At 38.1% G+C, this 26,467-nt stretch overlaps 1 protein-coding gene across 1 annotated transcript in view; it reads right to left on the bottom strand.

Moving 5' to 3' along the window:
• The window catches only part of DOCK10 (dedicator of cytokinesis 10), a 194,811-nt gene that overhangs the window by 33,494 nt on the left and 134,850 nt on the right, over window positions 1–26,467 (bottom strand). Inside the window, exons 28-42 of the mRNA XM_011995068.1 lie at window positions 25,446–25,592; window positions 19,673–19,756; window positions 17,139–17,235; window positions 14,840–14,884; window positions 11,159–11,334; window positions 10,916–11,032; window positions 9,370–9,481; window positions 8,649–8,770; window positions 8,447–8,561; window positions 8,293–8,359; window positions 8,020–8,067; window positions 7,346–7,447; window positions 4,870–4,994; window positions 2,835–2,947; window positions 515–652 (exon numbers count right to left, since the gene is read on the bottom strand). Coding sequence (XP_011850458.1) covers window positions 515–652; window positions 2,835–2,947; window positions 4,870–4,994; window positions 7,346–7,447; window positions 8,020–8,067; window positions 8,293–8,359; window positions 8,447–8,561; window positions 8,649–8,770; window positions 9,370–9,481; window positions 10,916–11,032; window positions 11,159–11,334; window positions 14,840–14,884; window positions 17,139–17,235; window positions 19,673–19,756; window positions 25,446–25,592 — 1,608 coding nt within the window. The remainder of the gene's footprint in view (window positions 1–514; window positions 653–2,834; window positions 2,948–4,869; window positions 4,995–7,345; window positions 7,448–8,019; window positions 8,068–8,292; window positions 8,360–8,446; window positions 8,562–8,648; window positions 8,771–9,369; window positions 9,482–10,915; window positions 11,033–11,158; window positions 11,335–14,839; window positions 14,885–17,138; window positions 17,236–19,672; window positions 19,757–25,445; window positions 25,593–26,467) is intronic.

Raw genomic sequence — 26,467 nt, 5'->3', positions numbered from 1 at the left:
TTTGTCTTTTTTTCCTAGACATAATTATTCTCTACATTGTATAAGTATCCTTTGTATCAGTAACTGATGACGATCCAAAATAACGGAATGAGAGATTTGAAATGACCTCAATTCATCTGACATTGTTAAAATCACAGGTGTTATTTACAAGTGTCCTCAAAGGCAGTGGCTGTATCCATTTTAATGTGGAATCTTTAACTTGATATGGATGGATATGACAGTTCAAGGGGTGCATTTTACCTAACTTGGTGCTGCAAACACAGATAACTCAAAGAATTGGTGACCAGATGCTAATTGTCACCAGATGCTAATATCTTCTGGTATTTGAGCAGACATATTGTCAAGGCTGTGCACTCATTTTGAGACCAGGAATCAATGTCTAATAAAACCCAAATTGAAGAAAACAATCCTTCTTCCCTCTCTACTGAGAGACGCAGGGATTCCTATGGGTTTACTGTTCTATGGGTTTACTGTCATTCTACCTAAACTTCACTGAAACCTGGAGGATCCTTACCTTGCATACAAACAATCTCAAGGAGGCAAACACATGCTTCAGTGCTGTGGCTGACTGATTGACTTGGAAAAAGAGCATGTAGGTATCAAAAACCCTTTTCATCAATGAATTTTGACAGTCACATTGTTGGAGTTGTCTCTGGAAATTCAATGCAGATGTTATTCAGGATAAGTGAAAGAAAATTTGCATTCTATCAAAAATGTTTGTTGCGAACCTATTGTGGTGAGGCACTATTCTAGAAGTAAAGGATTGAACAAGGAGACACAGTTGATGTTTACTGTGAAACTTACATAGCAGTGATTGAAAAAACATGACAAATTGAAATAGACTAGGATGATGTGATTGAAACTAGTTGCTTTGAGGGTAGAATTACTTCCATAGGGTAGTCTGCAAAGACCTCTCTAATGGAAAATTGGCACGTGAGCTCAAGGGGCCTGTCCTGGAGAGATCTGGGAGGATTGTCCCATGGGGGAGAAACAGCTAGTCCAAGGGCCTTGATTGGGAAAGGAGCTTATGAGTTCAAGGTTGAGAAAGAAAAGCAGAGTAGCTGGTGCAATGGCAAGTGAGGTGGGGTTAGGGGAGAAATGGGAGATGAGGTCACAGGTTCTTGAAGGCACTAGTAAAGTCCTTAAAATTTGTGAGATTTGAGTGACATTTTCATAGCCCAATAAAGAATCAATATAGTCATTACTTTCTCTACCACCATGCTGACATTTCACCTGCAGTAGGGCTTTCTTGGCATAATTATGCTGTTCTGTGTAGACTTTATTCAAAGAATCCAAATTTTCCTGGCTCAATCTTTTTTTTTTTTTTTGAGACAAGGTTTCACTCTGTCACCTAAGCTGGAGTGTCGTGGCACCATCATAGCTCACTGCACCTCCACTTCCTGGGCTCCAGTGATCCTCCCACCTCAGCCTTCCAAATAGCTGGGACTACAGGTATGTGTCCCCATAGTTGACTAATTTTTAAATTTTTTTGTAAAGATGAAGTTTCACTATATTGCCCAGGTTGGTCTTGAACTCCTGGGCTTAAGTGATCCTCCCTCCTTGGCCTCCCAAAGTGCTGGAATTACAGATATGAGCCACCACAGCTGCCCCTGGCTCAATCTTTAACGTGCTAGCGTAGGTATTTAAGCTCATTTGGTAGGAGCTGCAAATGTTTTTAGTAGCTTTATTGAAATATAATTGACATACAGTAAATTGAACTCATGTGACATGTATAATTTAATAAGTCTGACACTTGCATATACCCATGAAACCATCACCACAATCAAGATAATGAACATATCTATCACTCTCAAAAGTTTTTAAATACTTTTTTTTGTAATTCCTTCCTCCCATCCTTCTTCCACATCCCTAGGCAACCACTGATCTGCTTTTTGTTTCTATAGTTTGCATTTTCTAGAATTTCGTATAAATGGAATAATATACACTGAGTAATATAGTATATACTGTTTCTGGTTTCTTGGGTTTCACCCATGTTATAGCATGGATAAGTAGTTTATTTCTTTTAACTGCTGAGTAGTATTCTATTGTATGGATATACCACAGCTTTTTAAATCTATCCACCTGTTGATGTATACTTGAGTTGTTTCTAGTTTTTTTCTTTTTTTTTTTTTTTTGCTATTAAAATAAAGCTGCCATGCATATTTGTGTACAAAGTTTTGTGTGGAGATATGCTTTCACTTCTCCTGGGTAAATACCTATTATAGTATTGGAATGGGTGGTCATATGATAGATGTATGATTAGCTTTTCAGAGACTGCCATACTGTTCTCCAATGTGTTTTTACCATTTTGCATTCCCACTGTCAATAAATGGGAGTTCTAGTTTCTCCATATCCTTGCCAAAACTTTAGATGGTCAGTCTTTTTAATTTTAGCCATTCTAAGTAGTGATAATCATTTCATCAAAGTTATCTGAATGTGAAATGAGCACACAAAAAGATGTTCAACATTATTAGCTTTCTTTAGATCTAGCTGTAAATTTAATACACAGGACCATTTATCGCTTTCTCTTCTACTGAAAAAGTACAGAGTCACATTCCCACTCAGCCCAGCTTGCCTGAGAGTGAAGCAAGATAAATGAGGAAGAAAGACTATTTGACAATAGTGAAATGCATACATGTACATATCAAGCAAACATTAGTCAACCTGTGATAAAATCAAAATCTCATCTTTAACATGTTTTCCACTCACACTTGGGTTGATTTATATAAGGTTAATTGATTTCATAAATAATTTTAAAAAAACATGTTTTTGACTTCACATGGTTTTTCCACCTCACATTTCATCATTTTTGCAGAAAATGTTGTCATATTCACCTGATGAGTCTGAGTGAAGAGCGATAACAGGTCTAGAATAGTGAGGCACACCTCCGTAGCAATATTGGCCTCTGTGTCTACGTGATGCACAATGTCTATTTCGTTGGAGTTGCCTATAAAATAAAAAACAAAACATGCATAAAAGTCTAAGACAATACTTTGTACCCTATAAAGTATTTCCTTTCATTACAATATATTCAAAGTTTACTGGCATTTTGATTAATTATTAAAGTGCTTTTGTTTGTTCAGTTTCTTCATTGGCTGAATTAAAAGTCTTTAGTGTGTGTGCCCGTTGCATATATCAGTTGTGGGGTTTCCATTGTTTCTGAGTTATTTTCCATTAATTTGGCCAAAGACAGGGTCATATTTCTTTCATAATCAGGCTGTCTCAAGTTCTAGGCTTCTGGGCTAGTAGACCAAATATACAGTCTCAGTGGACAGTCTTCATGTCCCCTCAGAAAGTCACAAAGTGTATTTATAGATTGAGGCAAATACCTCCAAACAAGTAACTGTGGGCCACGTGCCCATAATTGCTAACAATCTGTCAATGAAAAGAGTCAAATTCTGTAAAATACTTGAAGAGATTTATTGTGAGCCAAATATGAGTGACCATGGCCTGTGACACAGCCCTCAGGAAACCCTGAGAACATGTGCCCAAGGTGTTTGGGCTACAGCTAGGTTTTATATGTTTTAGGGGCACATAAGACATCAATCAATACATGTAAGATGTACATTGGTTTGGTCTGGAAAGACAGGACAACTGAAAGTTGGGGAGAGGGGTGCTTATGGGTGGATTCAAAGATTTTCTGATTGGTGATTGGTTGAAAGAGTTTATCTAGAAACCAGGAATCAATAGAAAGGAAATGTCTGGACTAAGAAAAGGGATTGTGGAGACCAACGTTCTTATTATGTAGATGAAGCCTCCAGATGGCAGACTTCAGAGAGAAGAGATTGTAAATGTTTCTTATCAGACCGAAAAAGGTGCCAGACTCTCAGTTGATTCTCTCCTGGATCAAGAAAAGGACCTGAAGAGGGAAAGGGGATTCTTTACAGAATGCAGATTTTTCCCCATAAGAGACAATTCTGCAAGGCTGTTTCAAGACATGGCAAAAAAAAAAAAAAAAAAAAAAAAAGAGAGAGACATATTTGGGGGTAAAATATTTTGATTTCTTTCTTTATCTCTCATGTGATGTTATGCCAGAGTCAGGTTGGAAAGTAAGCCGTGTTATATAGGGTTAACTAAAACCCCTCTGATGAGACTGTTGTGACTTTCCAGGCCTCTTAAGAATTTGGGCAAGAGAAGAGAAAAGGTCAGAGTTTAGTCCTCAAATTACATACTTACAAAACGCTGGCCTCCATTTTACCCTCATTCACAAGCTGGAGTGTGTCCATCTCTAGGTTCAAGATGTCACCCTTGCTGCTTCTGGGACATTGGCAACTTTATCCCCTCCCCACAGAGGAAGCAGTAATCATCTGTTTGACAGCAGCCTCCATAACCTGCACAATGCTGAAAGTCACTTGTTTCCAAGGGAGCTATGCTAAACATATGATAATTGAGGGTTCTGCCTTTCCCCTTTCTTCACCATCGGGCACTACATTTTTTTTAACCACTCCCTGGTGGCTCAAGCCTGTAATCCCAGCACTTTGGGAGGCCGAGACGGGTGGATCACGAGGTCAGGAGATCAAGACCATCCTGGCTAACACGGTGAAACCCCATCTCTACTAAAAAAATACAAAAAACTAGCCGGGCGAGGTGGCGGGCGCCTGTAGTTCCAGCTACTTGGGAGGCTGAGGCGGGAGAATGGCATGAACCCAGGAAGCAGAGCTTGCAGTGAGCCGAGATCACGCCACTGCACTCCAGCCTGGGCGACAGAGTGAGACTCCGCTTCAAAAAAAAAAAAAAAAAAAAAAAAAAAGAAATATTTCCAGAGCTACAGCAAACCTTAAAAGCAGTGGTTTTAGTGCATTTCATGTCCTACACATACCTAGAGAAAAACTGGTAACCATCTTGTTCCTGTTATTTCGGTTTACTTACTGGTCATGGTATTGTCTAACATCTGTAAGAGTTTGGGGTTAGAAAGTGCATTTTTGCCTCGAATTATAGGTAAAGTTTGTGATCTGTGCTGCTTATGGCCTTCATGACTGGAAGTGGAGTGCATCCTGAAAATGAAATAAGAAAAGTGATTAGAGTTATTTTAGGGATGTTACAGCCAAATAATACTTGTTCATTCAAATGTTCTAAATTGAGTCAAACATTAAAAACTAGTTTGGAAAGCAACTTTTTATTACAAATATTAATTACAGGTGACATGATGAGAGGGACTTTTTAAAGTACTTTTGGAGAAATTTCATTTAAGCCAAAATAGTGTTCAGAAGGATAATCTATAGAATAACAGATCCTTGAGTGAAATCTATTCAAGCATATTCATTGTTGTTTATGAAATAATGGGATTCTATGAATGTTAAGTTGGCTACTGGCTGATCAGGAAGGTACAGTGGTGGACATTAAAAGGTACAATATTGTATAGCTCAGATGCATCAACTTATTTTTAAAGAGGGCCGGGTGCGGTGGCTCAAGCCTGTAATCCCAGCACTTTGGGAGGCCGAGGCGGGTGGATCACGAGGTCAGGAGATCGAGACTATCCTGGCTAACATGGTGAAACCCCGTCTCTACTAAAAATACAAAAAACTAGCTGGGTGTGGTGACGGGCGCCTGTAGTTCCAGCTACTTGGGAGGCTGAGGCGGGAGAATGGCATGAACCCAGGAAGCAGAGCTTGCAGTGAGCCGAGATCACGCCACTGCACTCCAGCCTGGGAGACACAGCGAGACTCCGTCTCAAAAAAAAAAAAAAAAAAAAAAAAAAGAGATAAAGTGTAAAATCGGGTTCTAAAACAACCCTTGCTTTCCGAGGTATTTGTATTTGGACATTCCTGTTGATTTGTCATTTCATTGGTGTCATGTCCACAGGGGGCTGACATGTGATGGTTGTGGGAGTTAGGTAGTTGAAGGACTTCTGTGCCTCTGTGCTTCCAGGGCAATGACAATGGCCTGCAATGACTCATTCAACACCCCATGGCATTTCCAGCTGGGAAAAATAAGCCAGTGTTACTGTGGCAGTGGGAATATTTCCTACTCCTGACTTTATCATTTGGCCAAGGAAATAGGTTGATAATTCTTGGGATATGTGCTGTCATAAAAACTATTTATAAAAACACTTATGTAAAGCAAGCAGCATTTGGAAATACCCTGAAGTATTTCCTAATTCCTTCTTTAGGCCTTAACCTAAAAATGACTCTTTCTCCCACTCTTAAAGGCTGTTTTGGTTCTGGCTAAATCCGAAAACCTGGATGGGTGGAGGCCCAGGAGATGTGACTTTGGCTTTCAATAGCCAGGGGAGCCTGGGTCATTCCTGCAGCTAAAAAGAGTGAGTGATTCCTTGGCTGTAGGCCTTAGGCATTTGGATTGGCTTATTTCTAGGTTTTGAGTGTAGTACAGACTGAACTTGTGGAGGAAAAGCCCTGGTTTCTAGGATGTGAGGGACAGAAATGGCCAGGACCCATCCAGATGTTTCAGGAGCAGCCTGAAATCTAACCCACCACCCATCTACAAAACTTGAGTGACCTCAGGTGGCTCACTATTATTAAACATGGAAACTAATTCTTTATTTTCTTCTATTCTGTTATTATTTGCAAAAAATGTCCATTACATTTTTTTTTTCATTTACTTTTCACAAGGGGGCAATTTCAAAGGATTCCCATGGAGGGAGACAAAATTTATTTTATGATTTATTTGCTATGTATTACTTTCATATTTCTTTCTAAAATCCTTTCTAAAATATTCATAATATATATTATGATGATACCTCTGGGAAGAATAAATCAAAGTGGGGATAATTTTAGCAAAGACTTCTCATTTACGAGACCCAGAGGAGCTCTAGGTAGAATTTCAGGGCAAATGTTTCCCATTGGTTAGGCTGGTGAGGGATGATCTCCAGGTCCTATCTGCTAGTCAAATCAGTGTAATGACTAGGAAATCTAAAGTGAGGTTATGGGACTATCCATGCTTCCTCATTGCCTTTGACCCTTTAAGAAACAATTTCAGCTTCAAGAACATTGCAAAAATATTATAATTACTGAAAAGCCTAGGGAGACATGATCCCACATTTTGGTTTGTCACTGGAAGATTAGCTAGCATTAAAAGAGGCATTTATTGGGCCTAGGTCTCAGGTTTCGTTAAATGAAAATACTCATTAATGTTCAGTCTATGCAAGGGATTGTGCTCTAAGTGCACACATATATCTTTGGTCTTTACCAGCCAGTAGGACAGACAGTAAAGTATCTAGGAAGTTTCTTTAGATAGACACATAGTTATTTGAAATCTGCACTTGGTTTGAATATATAAATAGAAATATGTGTGTGTGTGTGTGTGTGCGTGTGTCCTCTGACGTGCATATACAGACACACACACAGAGCTATATATAATTTTAAATACCAAGCAAATGTGACATTACCATTGTGACAAGAGACCTGATGTCTGGCAGGAAGGATTGGATCCTTTGAGAGTTCCATTGTTCTGGGTGGACTGCACAAATTTAAATGCAGCAGCAATTTTTCTGCAATGAAAATGGAAGTTTTAATCATAGCTCAGTGTTTGTAATTTACATATAAAAATGAATGGCAACTGACAAAATGATTACTGCACAATGAAATATTTCACATGCTGTGAATTAGTCAAAAATAAAACCCTGTTTTCCTTTGGAAATCAGAAATTGGGATTTAGTGAAGGTGCTTCAAACATTGTTATCTCATAAGAAAATGATGACAGTGCAAAGTTATTCCAGATTACTTTTTTCTTTTAGTTTACTGAAAATGTCTTCTGAAATAGGTATCTTCCAAGTTGTATCTATATAATGATAAATTCGTTCTGAAGATACATGAAATGTGGTTTTCTTTCAAAAATTTGTGCTTTTGTGCTTTTCTCCCTAGATAACATGAACTATTCCTAGATCTACAATGTGTATGAGGCAATCTTCAAACTTCTGTGTCTAATATGAAGTCAACCTAACAATCCTTATTTACATTTTAAGATTTCTAACGTATATTTATAACTCTAACCTGATATGTTAATACATGTCATATGCTTTTTAAAAGACCAGATTCACCTATTGGAATTTAAAATTATTACCTTATTATGTTGCGTTTTCCTAGGTATCTGAAATTTTGAAGACAAACGCTAGAAACGAAAAAAAAACAAAAAACCACGTTCTAATTATTCATATTCTTTCATTATATAAACTGTTCATCTAAGTATATTGAAAGAAAAATATTAAATTTTCTTTAAATAGTTCATGTGTTATTATTGATAACTTACTATATGGGTTCTTGAATGAAACTTGGTATAGTGGACTATTTAGAAATTTCCAGAAAAAAGTGTTATGTCATCAACTCTAAAACTTACTCCAAGATGCTGAAGAAGTCGGACACCTCTGGACTGGGAGCTCTCTGCCAGTAGGCAATCAGAGTCTCTAAAAGGAAACACCACGTAGCATGAGAATCTGCAGGTTTTGTTTTTCCTTTTTTCAAAAAAATTAATTTTAAAGAGTTCTATTTACCGTACGAAATCGTTTTCATAATGTGAAGAAAACACATCAGGAGACTCCTGGTTTCTGCTTGATCTAACTTGTCAAATCGAAGAGTTGAGCCAATCAAAGACAAGGGTCTTGGGATCTGGGAATTCAAGAACCAATCAGGATTGAGTGAGAGTGAGTGACGTCTGCCTTGTAATGATCAGTAGGTTTGAGAGGGAAGCCGTACCTTTTCACAGTTGTCCGTCTTCTCACTGCTCTTCTCATTGGTACTTGGATTGGAGTCAAGACTTGCTAAAGATGCTCTGGAGTCAGCATGGTTTACTGTAGAAATAGCTATTGATGAAAATGCTGTAAACACAAGCCACAGCACACATATGGGAATGAGATGTATGGGCACACACACACACAAAAGCTTCACATGATGAACCAAAAAGATGTTGATTACTGAGGTGGCAGCAGTGTTGTGAAAGACCAACATAACAGCACCTGGGACTGGCATTCAAGATAGCTCTTGTTTTAAAAATGCTTTAGTAAAAGTTCATAAAGATACTTTTGGGAAGGAGTTTTCAACTTTTGATTGTTTATGAGAAATTGAAATGACATTTCCAAAACAGTTCTTAAAAATAATCCTTGAAGTTGAAAATCCATTATATTTTAAAAGGCTGTCTGCAGTGAAAACTTAAAGATGGTTTCCAGAATAAAGTAATTTGATAACATCTAAGTAGGCTGCTCCTCAAGCCAAGTAATAATGAACACTAAGTAGAAGAGGAAGTCACTGGATGGAATTCAAAGAAATATGTAAAAAGACTCTGGTTGTATAAATGTAGTATACTTTGCCACATAGATTATGCATAATAAATTATGGACTGAGTAAAAAGCACAATGATATATACAATGTAAACATGGATGAGTGTTAAAAATAAGTGATCTCAGAAGATCTCAAGTACCTGCTATGGAATTTAAAACATCTTTAGAAAATGATGTATCCACAGAGTTTGCATGTTTCATAGCTGTCTGGCTTTGAAATCCGCCGTTGGTGCTTAGATCATCTCTAGACCCCTGTATTCAAAGTATAGTAAAGATTAATGGGAATCACGGTATTTCAACATTGTTAACCCACATATGCCATCTTCATTACACTTCCAATTAAGTGATATTTAATTTGTTCTTTTATATCCCCTCAAAGGTTTTCTGCTAAAGTAGGCAGTGAAAACAAATACAGCCAAAACCATACTTGTAGTTATAATTTGATTTATGTGACTTTTTTACAATGTTGTAGAAACAGTCTTTTAGATACAGATATGTAGACCACATGGCTGGATTGGTTATGGATATATTCATGGATCACATTATGGATATCATTATTACCGTGAGTTATCTTATGTACATTACTATTATTGTCAACTACATTTTATTTTGTTTTAATTATTCTGTTTCATTATTTAAGAGGCAGGAACTTACTGTTACTCAGGCTAGAGTGCAATGGCATGATTATAGCTCACTGCAGCCTCAACCTCCGGACTCAAGGGATCCTCCTGCCCTTAACCTCCTGAGTAGCTGGGACTACAGGTATGTGCTACCACGCCCAGCTAATTTTTAACATTTCTTATTTGTAGAGGTGGGGTCTTGCTGTGTTTCCCAGGCTGGTCTTGAACTCCTGGCCTTAAGTGATCCCCCCATCTTGGCCTCCCAAAGTTGCTGGGATTAGAGATGTGAGTCACTATACCTGGCCTACAACTACATTTTAAATATTTATTGTTTGCCAGGCTCTATAATAAATGTTTTCTAGTATACAATTTAATCCTCATAAAGACACTGTGATTTAGGTATTTTATTCCATATTATAATGAAGGAAATGGAGTCTTAAGGAGGTTGGCTAACTTATCTCCAGCCACCCAGATAGTCACTGATACTGCTGGGATTTGAACAAGGTAAAAAAAAAAAAATCCATAGGCATAGCTACTAACTCCTAGATGGTAATACCTTCATTAGATACTGGATTCAGCAGTGGGTTATTTCATCTGAGATTAGAACACAGGCAACAGATCTCTAGTGGATTGTGTGTAGTCACTGTGGTGCCTCCGTGGAGGAAGGATTGTAGTCATTCCTGGGTTGTGACTACAAATAAGGCACTTGGCTATTTATTCTGACACCAGGTGGGGATGTAAGTAATGTAGACCGTGGTAGGAGAAGGTGTGCACTGAGGAAGGGGCCATGATTGCAACAGAGGAAACTGTAAAAGCTGGAAAGAATTGGAAACTGATACAGAGAACAGAGGGAAATGAAAGCCTAATGTTGAAGGGTGGATCAGGCGGAAGGCTAAAGGGACATATCTGGAACAAATGACCCATCGATGTGAGTACGTAGCAGAAAGTGGTGTTCAATGCCTAGTATGTTCACAGATGAGAAGAAATGGTTACCCAGGGCAAAAAATAATTTTAAAAAGACAAATTCCTTATTAACATCGAAATGCAACTTATTGTGCAAACGTACCTGATTAGATGTGTTGACAGTAAAAGGATACAGGTCCTTCAGATAAATCCTTGGCATATTGTCCAGAAGCATGCCGTACAGGGGCATGTATAAACTTGCTATCTGGGCCTGCTTTCTCTAGGTGAAAAGGTAGCCAAAAGAAATGATTCACATAAAAATCAATAGGCTTGTCGGTTTCATATGCATTTAATGCAGTGAGCCATTAAATGGTGTTTAGGGAAGGGAGAAAGGAAGATCACTTACTGGCTCTCTGTATCGATCATCAAACGAATGCTTAGCCATTAGATTTTTTAGGACAGCTAAAGCTAAGTGTCTGACATCTTGGTCTTCCTGCAGGGCAAAGCCAACTTCTCGGAGCAGAATTCCGATTAAGAAGTGTTTGCGACAAAATTCATTTGTGACTGAATATTCAGGCATATCTTTGTGAGGAAGGAAAATAACTCATGTTATTGAAAATCAAATGATCACTTTATAATTGAGACAGATATACCAAACAACTACCATCAACTTCTTCCACCATTAGGAGGGATTCAGGAATACAGTCTTGCTACAGAAATGAGGTGTGTTGTATCCTCAAGGAGCATTCAGTAAGGGGACTATTCTGTGTATACAAACACAAATACGGGTACAAACTAACACATGACATCAACTTTTGAATCCCATAATACAGCATATTTACAGGATTACAAGAGCTGAGAGGGGAAAACACATTTTCTGCTTGAAGGAATCAGGATATGAGTAGGAATCCATCAAGATGAGCCTTTGAGGATACTTAAAATTTGGAGGTGCAGATCTTTATGGGAACAGACGGAGGCAGTGGAAGGAACAGGAGGCTGGGAGAAGCCATTGGATTTTCAATGGCACAGAATTCTGAAAGCACAGATACGGAAGGGAGCAGGTATGGAGGGGAGCACGGGTATGTGGGAATCAATAAGCACAATGGCTAAAAGAGGAATGGTGAGAGAATTAGGCTTGAGAGGCTGGGGCTAGATGATGGAGAACAGTACAATTTCCTTAGCTGCCATCTAGGTCCCTCTCCATTTGTATTTAATTCTGTAAGAAATGTTAACACACGGACAGCTTTGAGATCAGTGCCCTGATAAAGCTCATGCTTTACTGACTTATTAATATGGTGTGGCAGGGTGTAAATAAATTAGACTGTGGGGAGATGTGGGGTGAGGGATACAGTACAGGACATTGTAGCAATGGGGGAGGGAGGGGACAAGTGACAACGTGATATCTGTGCTGGGGTAGCAGAAACTGAGTGGTAAATCACTAGGAAAAGTTGACTTAAGTATGTGAGGGAGCAAGGGGAGAGAAAGGCACTGCCAAATTTTGAGCCTGGATTATAGAGAAAAGAATGTTAAAATTTCCAGTAATAGTGGATTTATTCAAATTGTCCAAAGGGTTTTTAAAATGTAACCATTAATAGTAGTACTTGCACCTACAAGAAAACATAGGGAGAAAGCTCTTTGACACTGGCATTCACAATGATCTTATGAATATCACCCCAACAACACAGTCAATAAAAGCAAAAATAAGCAAGTAGGATTATATAAAATTAAAAAGTTTCTGGACAGCAAAGGAAGCAATCAACAAAATGAAAAAGCAAACTACAGATTGGGAGAAAATGCTTGCAAACCACATATCTGATGAGGGCTGATATCCAAACTCTACAAGGAACTCATACGACATAATAGCAACAAACAAACAAACAAAAACCCCACCAAGTTTCAAAAATGGGCAAAGGATCTGAATAGACATTTTTTGAAAGAAGACATACAAATGGCCAAAAGATACAGAAAAAGTGCTCAATATCAATATCATTGATCATCAGGGAAATGCCAATCAAAACCACAACGCACTATTACCTCATACCTTTTAGGATGGCTATTATCAGAAAGTCAAATGAGAACAAGTGTTGATGAGGGTGTAAAGAAAGGGGAACCCTTGTACACGGTTGGTGGAATACGTTCATTATAGAAAACAGTATAGAAGGTCCTCAAAAAAGTAAAACTAGAGCTACCATATGATCTAGCAATCCAACTTCTGCGTGTATATCCAAAAGAATTCAGATCATTATGTTGAAGAGATATGTTGCAGCATTATTCACAATAGCCAAGCTATGGAAACAACCTAGGTGACCATCCATAGATGAATGGATTAAAAATGGTATATACATGTGATGGAGTAGTATTCAGCCTCAAAAAAAAAAAAAAAAAAAGACAAAAAGAAAATCCCACCATTTATGACAATGCAGGTGAACCTAAAAGTCAGTATGCTAAGTAAAATAAGCCAAACACAGAATGACAAATACTGCATGATCTCAGTTAATATGTGGAATCTAAAGAAGTCAAGCTCTGGTGGACAATAAGAGACTACTTAATAGGTACAAAGTACATTATTTGGATGATGGATATCCTAAAAGCCTTGACTTCACCACTATGCAATCTATGTATGTCACAAAATTATACTCGTACTCCCATAAGTTTCTATGAAACTATTGAAGTTAAACTCATAAAAGCACGGAGTAGAAAGATGGTTGCCATGGGCTGGTGAATGGGACAAATGGGAGGTGGATTTTAGTCAAAGGATACAAACTTTCAGTTATGAGATGAATAAATTGTGGAGGTCAAATATGTAGCATAGTAAGAATAATTCATAATACAATATTGTATATTTGAAATCTATTAAGTGAGTAGACCTTAATTATTTTAATTGTACAGACATAAAACTATATGAGGTGTTTGCTTGATTGTAGTAATCATTTCACAATGCACACATATATCAAAACATCATGTTTTCCACCTTAAATATATAATATTATTATGATTTTTTGAGACAGAGTCTTGCTGTGTTGCCCAGGCTGGAGTGCAGTGGCACGATCTTGGCTCACTGCAACCTCTGCTACCAGGGTTCAAATGATTATTGTGCCTGAACCTTCCGAGAAGCTCAGAATACAGGCGTATACCACCACGCCCAGCTGATTTTTCTATTTTTAGTAGAGATGGGGTTTCGCCATGTTAGCCAGGATGATGTTGAACTCCTGGCCTCAAGTGATTTGCTTGCCTCGGCCTCCCAAAGTGTTGAGATTACAGGCGTGAGCCACCGCGCCCAATTTTTGTCAATTTTACCTCAGTAAGGCTGGGGGAAAACAGTAGTGCTAGCACCCATGTATACAACCTGCTGTCTGCTAGCACTAGGCTAAGCACTTTATGTGCATTATCCTATTTGATCTGCAAGACAACCCATAAGGGAGGTATGATTAATATAATTAACTATTAGAATATTCCAGCTCATAGATGACCAATAGCAAATTAAACATACTGACTTTTTTAGTCCATAAAGAAGCTACTGAATATGGAAATTCACAGGGCTTCAGGTTAAATAAATTTCTCAGTGACATTGTAATACTGAAGATCCAGGAATAGAACACAACTTTTAAACTCCCATCTATGACTACAGAAAAGGTTTGCCTAGACCATTTTAAGTTACTAACCTATTTCAGATGAAATAAACTTATACTAATATCCTCTGTCTTAACAAGATTGATCAGACCAGGTTGTGGTTTAGGAAAAGACACGTATCAAATAAAGTCAGTTACATTGAACAAACATGTTGTTATATATATCTGAGAATTTCATTTTTGATACAAATTAAGGAAATTTCAAATGCTTTGGGAAATTAAAAAATATTTCCAACCTCTGGAGAATAAAATATGAAAGAATTGAAATTAGGCAATCATTAAGCTATCTGTGACAAGAAAACAATTCAGTCAACTTTTTGAATATTTTTATTATATGATATTAAATATATGAATACTTATGAGCACCCAGAAGCTGGAAATTTATAGTATTTATAGTTGTCAATATTACTGGATTACTAGGTGGTTACTGATGCTTAGATAAGGTAATAATCACTTACCTGATGCATGTAACTCTTGAGTTGATTCTGAAGGTGTCAAGGGATCTGAATTTAATATAAATAAAAAGTTCAGATATATACATATACATACTCAGATACATATGGATTCATTATGTGTAGTTTATACTGAACAATTAAACTATATTATTTAAAAATGTGAGTCTTCAGTATTGCCAATTTTCAAGGAGAACGTCTTAGGTTATTTGTTTCCTTTTTTTTTTTTTTTTTGAGACAGAGTCTGGCTCTGTCGCTCAGGCTGGAGTGCAGTAGCACGATCTTGGCTGGCTGCAACCTCCGCCTCCCGGATTCAAGCGATTCTCCTGCCTCAGTCTCCCAAGTAGCTGGGATTACAGGTGCCCACCACTGCGCCTGGCTGATTTTTGTATTTTTAGTAGAGACGGGGTTTTGCCATGTTGGCCAGGCTGATCTCAAACTCCTGACCTCAGGTGATCTGCCTGCCTCGACCTCCCAAAGTGCTGGGATGACAGGCATGAGCCATCACACCCAGCCTATTTGTTTTCTTAAAAAAGAGTCATGAGCAGAATTATTCTAATTGTTAGCCTTCTACTTGAGCATCTATTTTTCTATCAGAACTTTGCCTGCTATGAAACATATTTTTATGTTCATTATTTATAGTATCAGATCTACAAAGAGACTATCAGGATTTTCTCTGAGCTACTGACTAGTAGTAAGTAATATAGTTTGACTCTCTGCTCTCACCCAAATTTCATCTTGAATTGTAATCCACACGTGTTACGGGAGGTACCTGGTGGGAGGTGATTGGATCATGGAGACAGTTTCCCCCATGCTGTTCTCATGACAGTAAGTGAGTTCTCTTGAGAGCCGATGGTTTTAAAGTGTGGCACTTCCTGCTCTCTCCCTTTCTCTCTCCTGCCACCATATGAAGAAGGTCCTTACTTCCCCTTCACCTTCTGCCTTGATTGTAAGTTTCCTGAGGGCTCCCCAGTCATATGGCACTGTGAGTCAATTCAACCTCTTTTCTTCATAAATTACCCAGTCTTAGGTATTTCTTTATAGCAGTGTGACAATGGACTAACACAATAAGCAATTGAAATAAAAATGACCAAATAAAGATTTGGTCATCTTGACTATCTCAATCAGCCTGGCTAACCAATAATAACTTGTCACTAATTTATAAAACAAAAATAAATTCAGAACAAAGTAAAAACCTTAAAGCATTATTATCTAATATACCATTTCTACCCTATTTCTATGAAATATGCTTCATAAATTAGAAAAAATTGGAATAATATTATATAGATTATATTTAAGATTAAAATGGCAAAACTTTTATAGGCTTGATAATGTAATTTTCCCTCCAGAATACTAGTGTAAGCTAATAGGTTAAGGAAGTATAAGGAGGCTCTCTACAAATCTTAGTGCTTGCGTTTGTGAATATCAAAGCAAATATGCCTCTCGGCTGGGCGTGGTGGCTCACACCTGTAATCCCAGCACTTTGAGAGACTGAGGTAGGCGGATCACCTGAGGTCAGGAGTTGGAGACCAGCCTGGCCAACATGGTGAAACCTCCTGTCTACTAAACATACCAAAATTAGCCAGGTGAGGTGGCACACCCCTGTAGTCTGAGCTACTCAGGAGGCTGAGGTGGGAGAATCGCTCAAACCTGGGAGACAGAGGTTGCAGTGAGCCAAGATCACGCCACTGCACTCCCAGCCTGGGTGACAGAGTGAGACTCTGTCTCAAAAACAAAACAACCTCCACCCCCAGAAAAAAACTGTACCTCATAAATAGTTTACTCTTTGCTTGGTAATAAAGTATTTCATGCTCCGAAATAATTTTTTTATTTTATTTGCATCTTGATGTTTGGTTAGTTTTTGATGTCTACATGGGTAATACTCTCTGCCATAACACATATGTATTTTTATATATAATATTTGTAAGTTATATATATAGTACTTCTCCCTATAATTTTATGTCTCAAAATCAAAGGAAAGCTGTCTTTTGGAGCCAGCAGGGTGCCTCTAGGTTCAAATTATTTGATTTACAATCATCAGGTTTATAATTTTGTTGGCCTTCTCTTTAATAAAAAGGGAAACACAAAAAAATTGAGGAATATGAAGCTGCATTCATCACCACATGCCAACAACTTCTTTTGCATTTTAATTTAATTCTGATTACCTGGGTCTGATACCCATGTGACAGCTTCAAACAAAATTATGACTGAGGAAACAGGAAAATAATAATAAACAAAAGGTAAAATGAACAAACAAAAGCATTCACTTTGCAGGAACTGATGAAAATTCTGGAAATCTTATTACCTGGAATGTTTGCTGATCTTATGGGCAGACACAAAGGAATAAAGTGTTCATGTTGACATACTTCTTGAAGAAAATCAAATTTATACTGACACAAGGTCTGAAAGAGAGGCAAACTAAATGACTATGACTTACAGACCAAGAAACTGAATAAAAACAAACAAACAAACAAAATCTGCACTTGAATCTTATCCCTAAAAAGAAAAAGTGTTTACCGTACACTTGTGGGACCACTAGGTAATTAGGTTGAAAGGATTTTGTCCCCTCTGAACTGTAGTTAAGCTCCCTACTTTTGGAAACTGGTCACAGCCTCCTCAGGAGATAATCCCATTTGTAACCTACGTGTAGCTTCTATGAGATAAGATCCTACTGAGTCGTATTTTGTAGCTTCTTTTAGCATGTACCATGACATATTTATTCTGAAAAAAATTTCTGCTGTAACACATGCACAGAATTCTCTCAAAGACTACACTCAGATAATGAAACAGACCTCTACAATGAGCTCCTACCATCCAGAGCTAAGGAAGACAATGGTGTGTATCACATAAAATTAGAGTGAAACTCTGTATGCTACATGTTCTCATAATACATTATTTAATTCCTCTTTCCTCCCTGCCCTTGGAAATAAGTCTGTCTTTCCAATAATGTTTGAGTTAGACAGAGATAAATGGAGTCCAGGCACGGTCAAAGTCTACTGTAACACAGAAGTCAAGAAAAGCCACATCAGTAGGAAAAATTAGCATGTTCCTAACTGCTCTATTTTCACTCTTATGCATACTAAGTAACCATGTTTTAAGATTAAGTTCAATGATCATCATTATATTCACTAATCTCAGCTCACAAAATAAAATATATCCCATTTACTCAGATATTTTAGAATTATATCTTGTGGCAACTTTAGTTAATAAATTAAAATGCTGCCATTTCAAAAAGGATAGTATTTGACTTAAACGTTTGTACATCAAAGTGAACAGGAGCATTATTATATTTTAACTATTTTACACTGGGAACATTCTGTTTGGTCTTTGAAAATATATAATTTAGGTCTGATGCAATTAAATGGATATTCTGCAAATTTCATGCATGAGAGGAGCACAAATGAATATACTTTCAAAAAAATATTTAGAGGGAGAATTGGATTTTCAAAACCAAATGACATAAAATCATGTAACTCCAGTCAAAAGTAAATCTCCACTGCACCCCATCTCCCAAAAATAATATTTAAGCACCTAAGCATGACATGAAAGGCTGTAAGAATCTCATTATTTATTTTTGGCTGGTCTAAATCTGTTGTTCTTTTCAAATACCTAGATACTTTCCCCTTGAGGACTGGCCTCCTTCACAGTGGGTAAAGGATAACAGAGAATTATTAATTCATATGCCCTGTCTTCCCTCCTAAAGAGGCAAGCATGTGACCCAAAGCAGGCTGCTCCCACACTTCCTCTATGGAAGGTAAATCTGAAGCAGTGTTGGGGGGAGAAAATGGCTTCAGTTGATTCATTTAAGCAGATGCAGCAGCACCCTGGCCAAATGGTTCTTCATTTGCAATTATTGTCAGGCCCCACATAACATTTTGGTGAAAGACAGACCATATATACAATGGTGGTCCCATACAATGAGAACAGAGCTATATAATGGAGTAGGATATATACCAGCTGGGTTTGTGTAAGTACACTCAGTGATAATCACACAGTGATGAAATTGCCTAACAATGATTTTCTCAGTACGTGTCTCTGTCATTAAGTGACGCATGACTGTATTCCTTGTGCTTGAAAAGGCTTGGCCCCTGCTCTTTTCAAAGCCTGCTTCTGCAGCTGCTTCATCAATGCTATTTACTCCCAATACCTTCCCAGTCAATTCCCTTTTGCTCAAATTGGAGTCAGTTTCTGTTGCTTGCAACCCAAAGAACAGTAATTGATCCAACTATCATCATCTGGCCCATTTCCAGTCTAAGTTCTCTCCAGCATATGTCATAACCATAGCTCAGTGGTTCTCAAACCTGAGAGTGCACAAGAATCACCTAGAGGTCCTGTTAAAACAGACTTCTGGGCTCCATTACCAGCAGTTCAGTTCCCAAGTGATGCTACCTCTCTGGTCTAGGAACCACTGCTCTAGAGTTCTCTTTACATCTCCCCAACATATACCCCTATTTGGGTAGGGCATTCAACTGTCCCATTTTGCCCAGGACTTAAAGGTTTCCAGGGAAGTAGGACTTTCAGTGCTAAAACCAAGCCAGTCTAGGGCAAACTGGTCTGTAGGAATTGTAGCTACAAAGAGCCATTCTCTTCACCACCCACAGGAAATAGAAATGAAATGTAAACACTTTCATTCCACTCTCCTTTGTCCGCATTAAGGGAGGACTTGGTAGCATACTCAGCAGATGAACCATTAAAAGGCTACCTCTCCTTAGCGTAGAAATCACTTTCTGATACAGAGAATGGATAGGTTAATGACTTAAGCAGGTATCGACAGAGACTACTTTATTTATTTACAATGCCATAGTTTAGAAAACGATCACTCCTGTACATGGTTCTTACCTTGAGGTCACCGGAGGAGAACATGCTGATGTAATTGTTGACCATCTTAAACACATATCCTCGGTCCATAAACGTAAAGCAACGCTAAAATAGATAAATTCTAAATTCAAAAACTTTTACTTGAAGAATCTATTAAAGATTTTAGAAAATATGATTAAATATATTGAGGTAAAATAACACTGAACTAAATGTGTTGTATAATTAGGTATTTTAGAAATCTCCTAAATATGTTTAAGCAGTCATCCACATATGGCAACTAAAATAACTAAAATTTATATTAAAAATGAAAATGAAATGAGGCAATATACTAACAGAATAGACACATTAAAAAATTCAGAAGAAAACAAAAATTGAAAGAAAAATATTAATCAGAAAACTACAAATCTAGATTTATTGATTTTATAAAATGTCACTGGAGCTTTGCAATGAAATATTATAGCCCCTTCTTTTTTATACAGAAAGCTTTAGCTTTCAGTTGTCTGCTTTTTTAACCACTTAGTTACATTTTATTATTTTCTTTCAGTAATTCTATTTCACACTTCTGGGGTTGTAGATTTTCTCCTGTATACACTGGGTCATAATGAGGAGTGGTAGAGATGGGTCAGGAAAGCCTTTTAAATCTCACTGGGCCCTTTCAACAGAGTAGCTCCTCTCCTTATCAGCTGAGGAAGCTTGCATTTGAAGGCTGAAGGAAGGAGATCCTAAGATTTCTATCAGTGAGCTGCTCACTACCTGTCTTATTCTGTGGTCAAATTTCTCTTTACTATATCAAGGAGAGTCTTAAACAGTAAGTAGGCTTGGAGGAGCACTTGCTGTCTCTCTAAAAGATGGATGGTCATGTAACCAGTAACCAAGCTACCGTGGCCAAAGACTGCATAGGCAAAGTGTGGAGCAGGAGGAAGGGACCATAGTTCCCAATGTAGGATCTGGGGAGGCACTAGAGCAGGTGTCTCCCACAGTGGATCTGCAGCTCATCACCTGGTGTGTGAGTCTCATTCTATTCACCCACGTGGGTGTGAGTCAACATGCTGCTTGGGAAAATTCCACAGCTAGTGTGGAGTGCTTCTTTCTTGTCCAAAGAGTCCAGGATGGTCCATTAAAGTGGTTTTGCATTTCTTGGAATCTCTCCTCAGTTTTACTCACAACTCTCTTTTCTCAGACAGGACTACACATAAAATCTTGCTAATGGAGAGTGGACCAAGTGAAAAGTCTCCTCTTGAAATACACCTGTGTGTAAACAAGAGCTATTTTCTCCAAAGTTGTTCTTCGAATTGTTAGGTCAGTTATATTGTTGTTTTGTTTTTCCTTTCAATTTTTCTTTACTTTCTTTTGAATTTTTAAATGTACCTATTCATGACTGTGTTAGTACATGGCCTCATCTATATTTTCATTTTAAATATAAATTTTAGTTCTTTCAATAATTCTTCATTCAGTAAAAAGTTAATGGCTTCCGAGTCCTCACACGTCTCAATAGAATAGTGGGAGAGAGGTAGACACCACAGTATAATCATAGCCTAAAAAGACAGAGCCAAATGGGGAGGGGGAAGGAAAGGGGCTTTGGTGCCTTCTGCACTGAGCTGGCTCCTGTCTCCCAGGCTCTCCATTTGCAGGAGGAAGTCCCAACCTGGCCACCCTTGGAATATCAGGGGCCCTGCCTCATCTTACAGAGGAGAGGAAGACCACCCAGCACATCTCTATGCTCCAGAAACTTCCCAAGAAAGAGAAGGAGAAAGGAGCCCTGGGGAAGTCTTTGGCAGAGATGCAGGGCTGTTTGATTGCATGAAGGAGGGACTGGTGAGTCCCGTCTTTGAACTAGTCCAGAGTAGGGATGGTGACTGCTACATCCCAGAGACTATGGCGGCTACTCTGCAGATAAGACCTGTGAACGTTGAAGGAGACCTGTCTCCAGCACTCATAAATGGGGATTGTGGGGAGAAAGTGGTGCTGGGGAGTAGAAGAATCAACTTGAGGTTTCTTGACTGTGAAGAAAGACCTTCTATGTGGTCAGCTTGGCATCCTCTTTCCAAGGGGCAGTGAGGGTGAAAGGGGGTCATTCCTAGGGTGAAAGGTCTCCAGAGTCAGCTGTCTTCCTGCAAAAAGCCCTCCCTCAGGTCTGGCTTCACCAAGTGTAGTGTGTCCCTCTTGCCCTGGGCCCCCTGAATCTGATCTGTTTTAGCATCTTCTTGACCCCCAGGGGCAGTGGCTCTCTTGCTTATGGCTGAGGCCTGGAGGGGCCTCTCTCATTTCATTTTAAGATAATTTATATTCATCTTTTATATTAATAGAAAATAAATTGTAGCAGGTTTTGGTAAACTATGCCCCATGGGCCAAATCTGGCCCACTGCCATTCTTTTTTTAAATAAAAGTTTTACTGGAACACAGTCACACTCAGTCCTTTACATATTGTGTATGGCGAATTACTGTTTTTGTGCTGCAGTTGCAGAGTTGGGTAGTTGTGGCAGAGACTGTATGGCCTACAAAGCTGAAAATATTTAGTATTTGGCTCTTTACATAAAAAGTGTGCAGACTCTTAATTTAGAGGATAACTTATACCCTACCAAACTTTTTTCACAGTTTGGTTGAATAAACTAAGGACCAAATATTCTAAATTATCTGTTAAAATATGTGATGATAAAAAATTTATTTATTTTATTTCACCAACTGTGAGAGCAATGAGAATTTTACTTCACAATTGGTTGGGAGATGAGTTATGAACCTTCACATTTCAAAACAAACCACATGAATGTCTTGTCCTTTCCTTACATAATTTACAAAACCACTGCCTCCCCCACCCCATTTTCTTTTTCACCTTGGACGCGTTTCCTTTGCCTGCGTGTTAGACCTTTAGCTCATGTGCCACCAGCAGCAAATTTTGCACAGAGGAGCTCTATGGAAAACATTCATTTGTTCCAAAAGCACAGGATATTTAAGCCAAGTAGAGGAGATGTGAAGGGTTTTCCCTTTTTAGAGACTTGCTTATCCATCCTTATCTGGTATTTAGAGAGAAATACCACAGATGTTTCTTTAAACATATTTTTCTAACAAACCAAGTCTCTCTCTAATATTAGGTGATTTCCAAATGGTTTTCAAAAGCTCATTGAAACAAAGCAGTGGTTAGTCAGGCGAAAGGGCTAAAAGATACGGCTATCCAATCAGGAAAATAGAAATCAGAATGAATCCGTCTTTGCTCCCATCTTGGTATTGTGCTTCATAAAGAGAGTGTCTAAATAGGTATGTTCAGATAAGTAGAGCTGTGACCCAGGTGGGTGGCAAAAAGAAAAATGACAAAAGCTGCATTCATTTGAATCCTATCTACTTCACTGAGAGAATAGTTGAGAAATGTACCAGCTGTTTGGCATAATTGCTGAAAAAATATTACTTTCCCATAATGTGGGCTAAGGGAGGCTACCTTTTAACATAGAACATTTTTACATGCCCACACACTGGTTCCCAGAGGTTCTTCTTGATTCTTGGAGACCAATTTTGAGCAACCCGTGGAGTGACAATAATATTTTAATTGTTAAATTCCAACGTTGACTAATTCACAGTAGTTGACTGCCTAATGTAGACTTCAGTAACAAAAAGAGGTAGCAGTCATTTGAAGCCCCAATTGAGCAAACAACTACTGTTTGCTGGAAATATAAGAGATTTATGACTTCAGCACTGGGAGTGGGCTGTGTTGAGCAGCTGAAAATTCAAACGTATTGGACTTGCACCAAATGACTACGTTCAGTTTTACATTTTCAAAATTCACTTTCTTTTCCTTTCTTTTTTTCTCTCCTAGTTCAAATGATTCATCTAATAAGTGTTCCAATTTTGTTTTAACTTTATGGGTCAAATAAATGCCATTAAAACTTCAAATTAGTAATAAGGAGGGCAACTATGGGGTCTCTTCCCTTTTTTAGAGACTTGCTTCTCTGTCATTGTTTTATAGTTTAGGGAAGAATATTTCAGATGTTTCTTGCAATATATTTTATTTGCAAACTGAACTGTATAGAATTCTTTCTAAGTTTCCTAGTAAACAACTAGCATAGCAATAAACCTTATTCCCATAGGTCTTAAAACGTGGTAGAAAACTACAGTAATTCCTCCCCCCTGTAAACTTTTCAACCCTTTAACACTTATCATTCTTGTCTCTTTCTGGAAGCAAGGAAAAAGTTAAAATCAGAGACAAAAACCTTAAAGAAAAAAATAAATTCAGGGTAAGAACACATATAGTGTATAATTTGAAATAGTTTTTAACACATTAAAAAAGAAATTAGGCTGGATTAAAGCTCTCCACTGACAAGCTGGGCTCATTTTCTACTTCTATAGGCTTTTAACTGTATATTATTAGCATTTATTTATACCCTCTCACACCCACCCATAAGTTCCGGTGACTACCATTAAGAAACAAGTCAGATGACTTCATAAAGGTTACAGTAGTCAAGAGTTAGACAAAAGAAGGAGGCACAGAAAACTATTGTCTTTCTGACTGCATGCATCATCTGTTAAATGGTATACTGTAATTATGTATCTTAGTTTTTTCTTTGACTTTGCATTTCCTTCCTCTCAGCTCAATATAAATGGTTGTAACCCAATGAAATATAACTAATTTCCATACATATCCAGTTTAGAAAGTAGTTGCTCAATACTTTACTTGATAATTTTTCTTTCATGGGATCAGTGTGATCTTTTCATAATGTAAAAAACAGCCTGGGTCAAGCTTGGTGGCTCACACCTGTCATCCCAGCACTTTGGGAGGCCAGTCGCTTGAGCTCAGGAGTTTGAAACCAGCCTGTGCTACTTGGCAAAACCCCGTCTCCACAAAAAATACAACAATTAGCTAGGTTTGGTGGTGTGTGTCTGTGGTCCTAGCTACTCGAGAGGCTGAGGTGGGAGGATCGCCTGAGCCCAGGGAGATTGAGGCTGCAGGGAGCTGTGATCACGCCACTGTGCTCCAGTTTGGGTGACAGAGTGAGATCCTGTCTCAAAAAGAAAGAAAGAAAAAAAAAGAGTCTGGAGATAATAAACAAAAATGCTAAATTCCTGAAAGTTTTCCCAAAGTGGCTATTTGGTATCACTGTCAGACCTAAAGCCATTATAACATCACTTTCAAGGGCAGAAATACCCGAGAGAATATTACTGTAATGCAGCTTCCCTTTTAAAAAATTCATTTTTTCTCTTCAAATATATTTAGAAGTACTATGATTTGACTTCTAAATCATTTGTTTTTGACACTCAAATGGATACTTTGCTCTAATCTTAGTTTTCTTTCTTTTTTTTTTTTTTTCTGTGAGACGGAGTCTCACTCTGTCACCAGACTAGAGTTCAGTGTTGTGATCTCAGCTCACTGAAACTTCCGCCTCCCAGATTCAAGTGATTCTCCTGCCTCAGCCTCCCGAGTAGCTGGGACTACAGGCACGCGCCACCACGCCCAGCTAAGTTTTGTATTTTTAGTAGACACGGGGTTTCACCATGTTGGTCAGGATGGTCTCTATCTCTTGACCTCATGATCCACCCGCCTCGGCCTCCCAAAGTGCCGGGATTACAAGCGTGGGCCATCGCTCCCGGCCCTCTAACCTTAGTCTTTATTCAATAAGACTTCAAATTGGAAAAAAAAAAAATTAAAAAGTATTTCAAGCAGGAAAGATGTATAAATGAAAGTTTTCATCTAACAGTGCTAGTTTTGATTTTTCATCATACATGAAGATGTGAACTGATGAACGTTTAGACTATCTTGCATCCACCAACACAGGGCCTTGAATAGAACTGTGATCTCATATAACTGTACCTTGAGAAATCTGGCAACGCTGTGGTTTGCTCTTCTCGTTTCTTCAAGTGCATCCTTGTATTTCCAAATCACATGGTCGGATAGGACCATGACAAGATTGTCCAATTCATTTTGATAAGATTCAGGAAATCTCTGAGGCCGGGGAAGCTAAGGAAAGAATGGATTATTTCTTTATAATGTGGCATGTGAAATATTAAGCCGAGGAAATATCAATTGAAAGATTTACTTTATTTTATAGGTCATCAAATTAAAAGAATCCTTTTGAAAACTTGAAAACAATAATAAAATAGAAGCCTTTTAATTTCAAGGTCATGATTTCCATCATTTTTATTTAATGTTTCCTTCAATTTTGGTCAATTAAATTTTCACCTTATAAAAAAGTCAGTCATAAATATTAATTGCAAACTATCGAAACAATGTAGCAATGTACAAAGTAAAACGTGAACCTTTTCTATGACCTCTCACATCTTTCTTTCCCTCCTTCCCTCTCAGGGAATAGCTACTATTAATGGTTTAATGAACATTATTCTAGATATTTTGGACATGTAGTTCTCTATTTCATTTTAAAATAAATTATTTTGATTTTTTTACAACTAGGAATTCTCCCAATAAACAACTCTAAGAAATTAATAAATGAATAACTGAATGAGTACAGATACTGGTTTGAAATGTCCTCTGATACATGGTGAGTCCCAGCTAGTTTTAACTCCCTGGTCCTAGTATAAGACACAGTTAAGAGGCACCAGTGGAGCCTCACAAGTCAAGATAAAGAAGGGCTTGGCTGTGAGATGACATTACATCCACTGAATAAAGCTCTATGGATCCCAAAAGACCATTTCAGGTCCGGAAATCCGTCCCTCCTGTTTGGACTCCTGCATATGAAGAGAATGTTTGAGACAGCTGAGTTCTTGCAACCCACACTCTGCCTTTTTTTTTTTTCTGAGACAGGATCTTTCTGTGTCACCCAGACTGGAGTGCAATGGTGTGATCTCAGCTTACTATAACCTCCGCCTCCTGGGTTC

Source organism: Mandrillus leucophaeus, unplaced genomic scaffold, assembly GCF_000951045.1.
Source record: "Mandrillus leucophaeus isolate KB7577 unplaced genomic scaffold, Mleu.le_1.0 Scaffold469, whole genome shotgun sequence".
Taxonomy (NCBI): Eukaryota; Metazoa; Chordata; class Mammalia; order Primates; family Cercopithecidae; genus Mandrillus; species Mandrillus leucophaeus.
The sequence above is the reverse complement of the archived record's forward strand: the minus strand, read 5'-3'. Positions and strand labels throughout refer to the sequence as shown.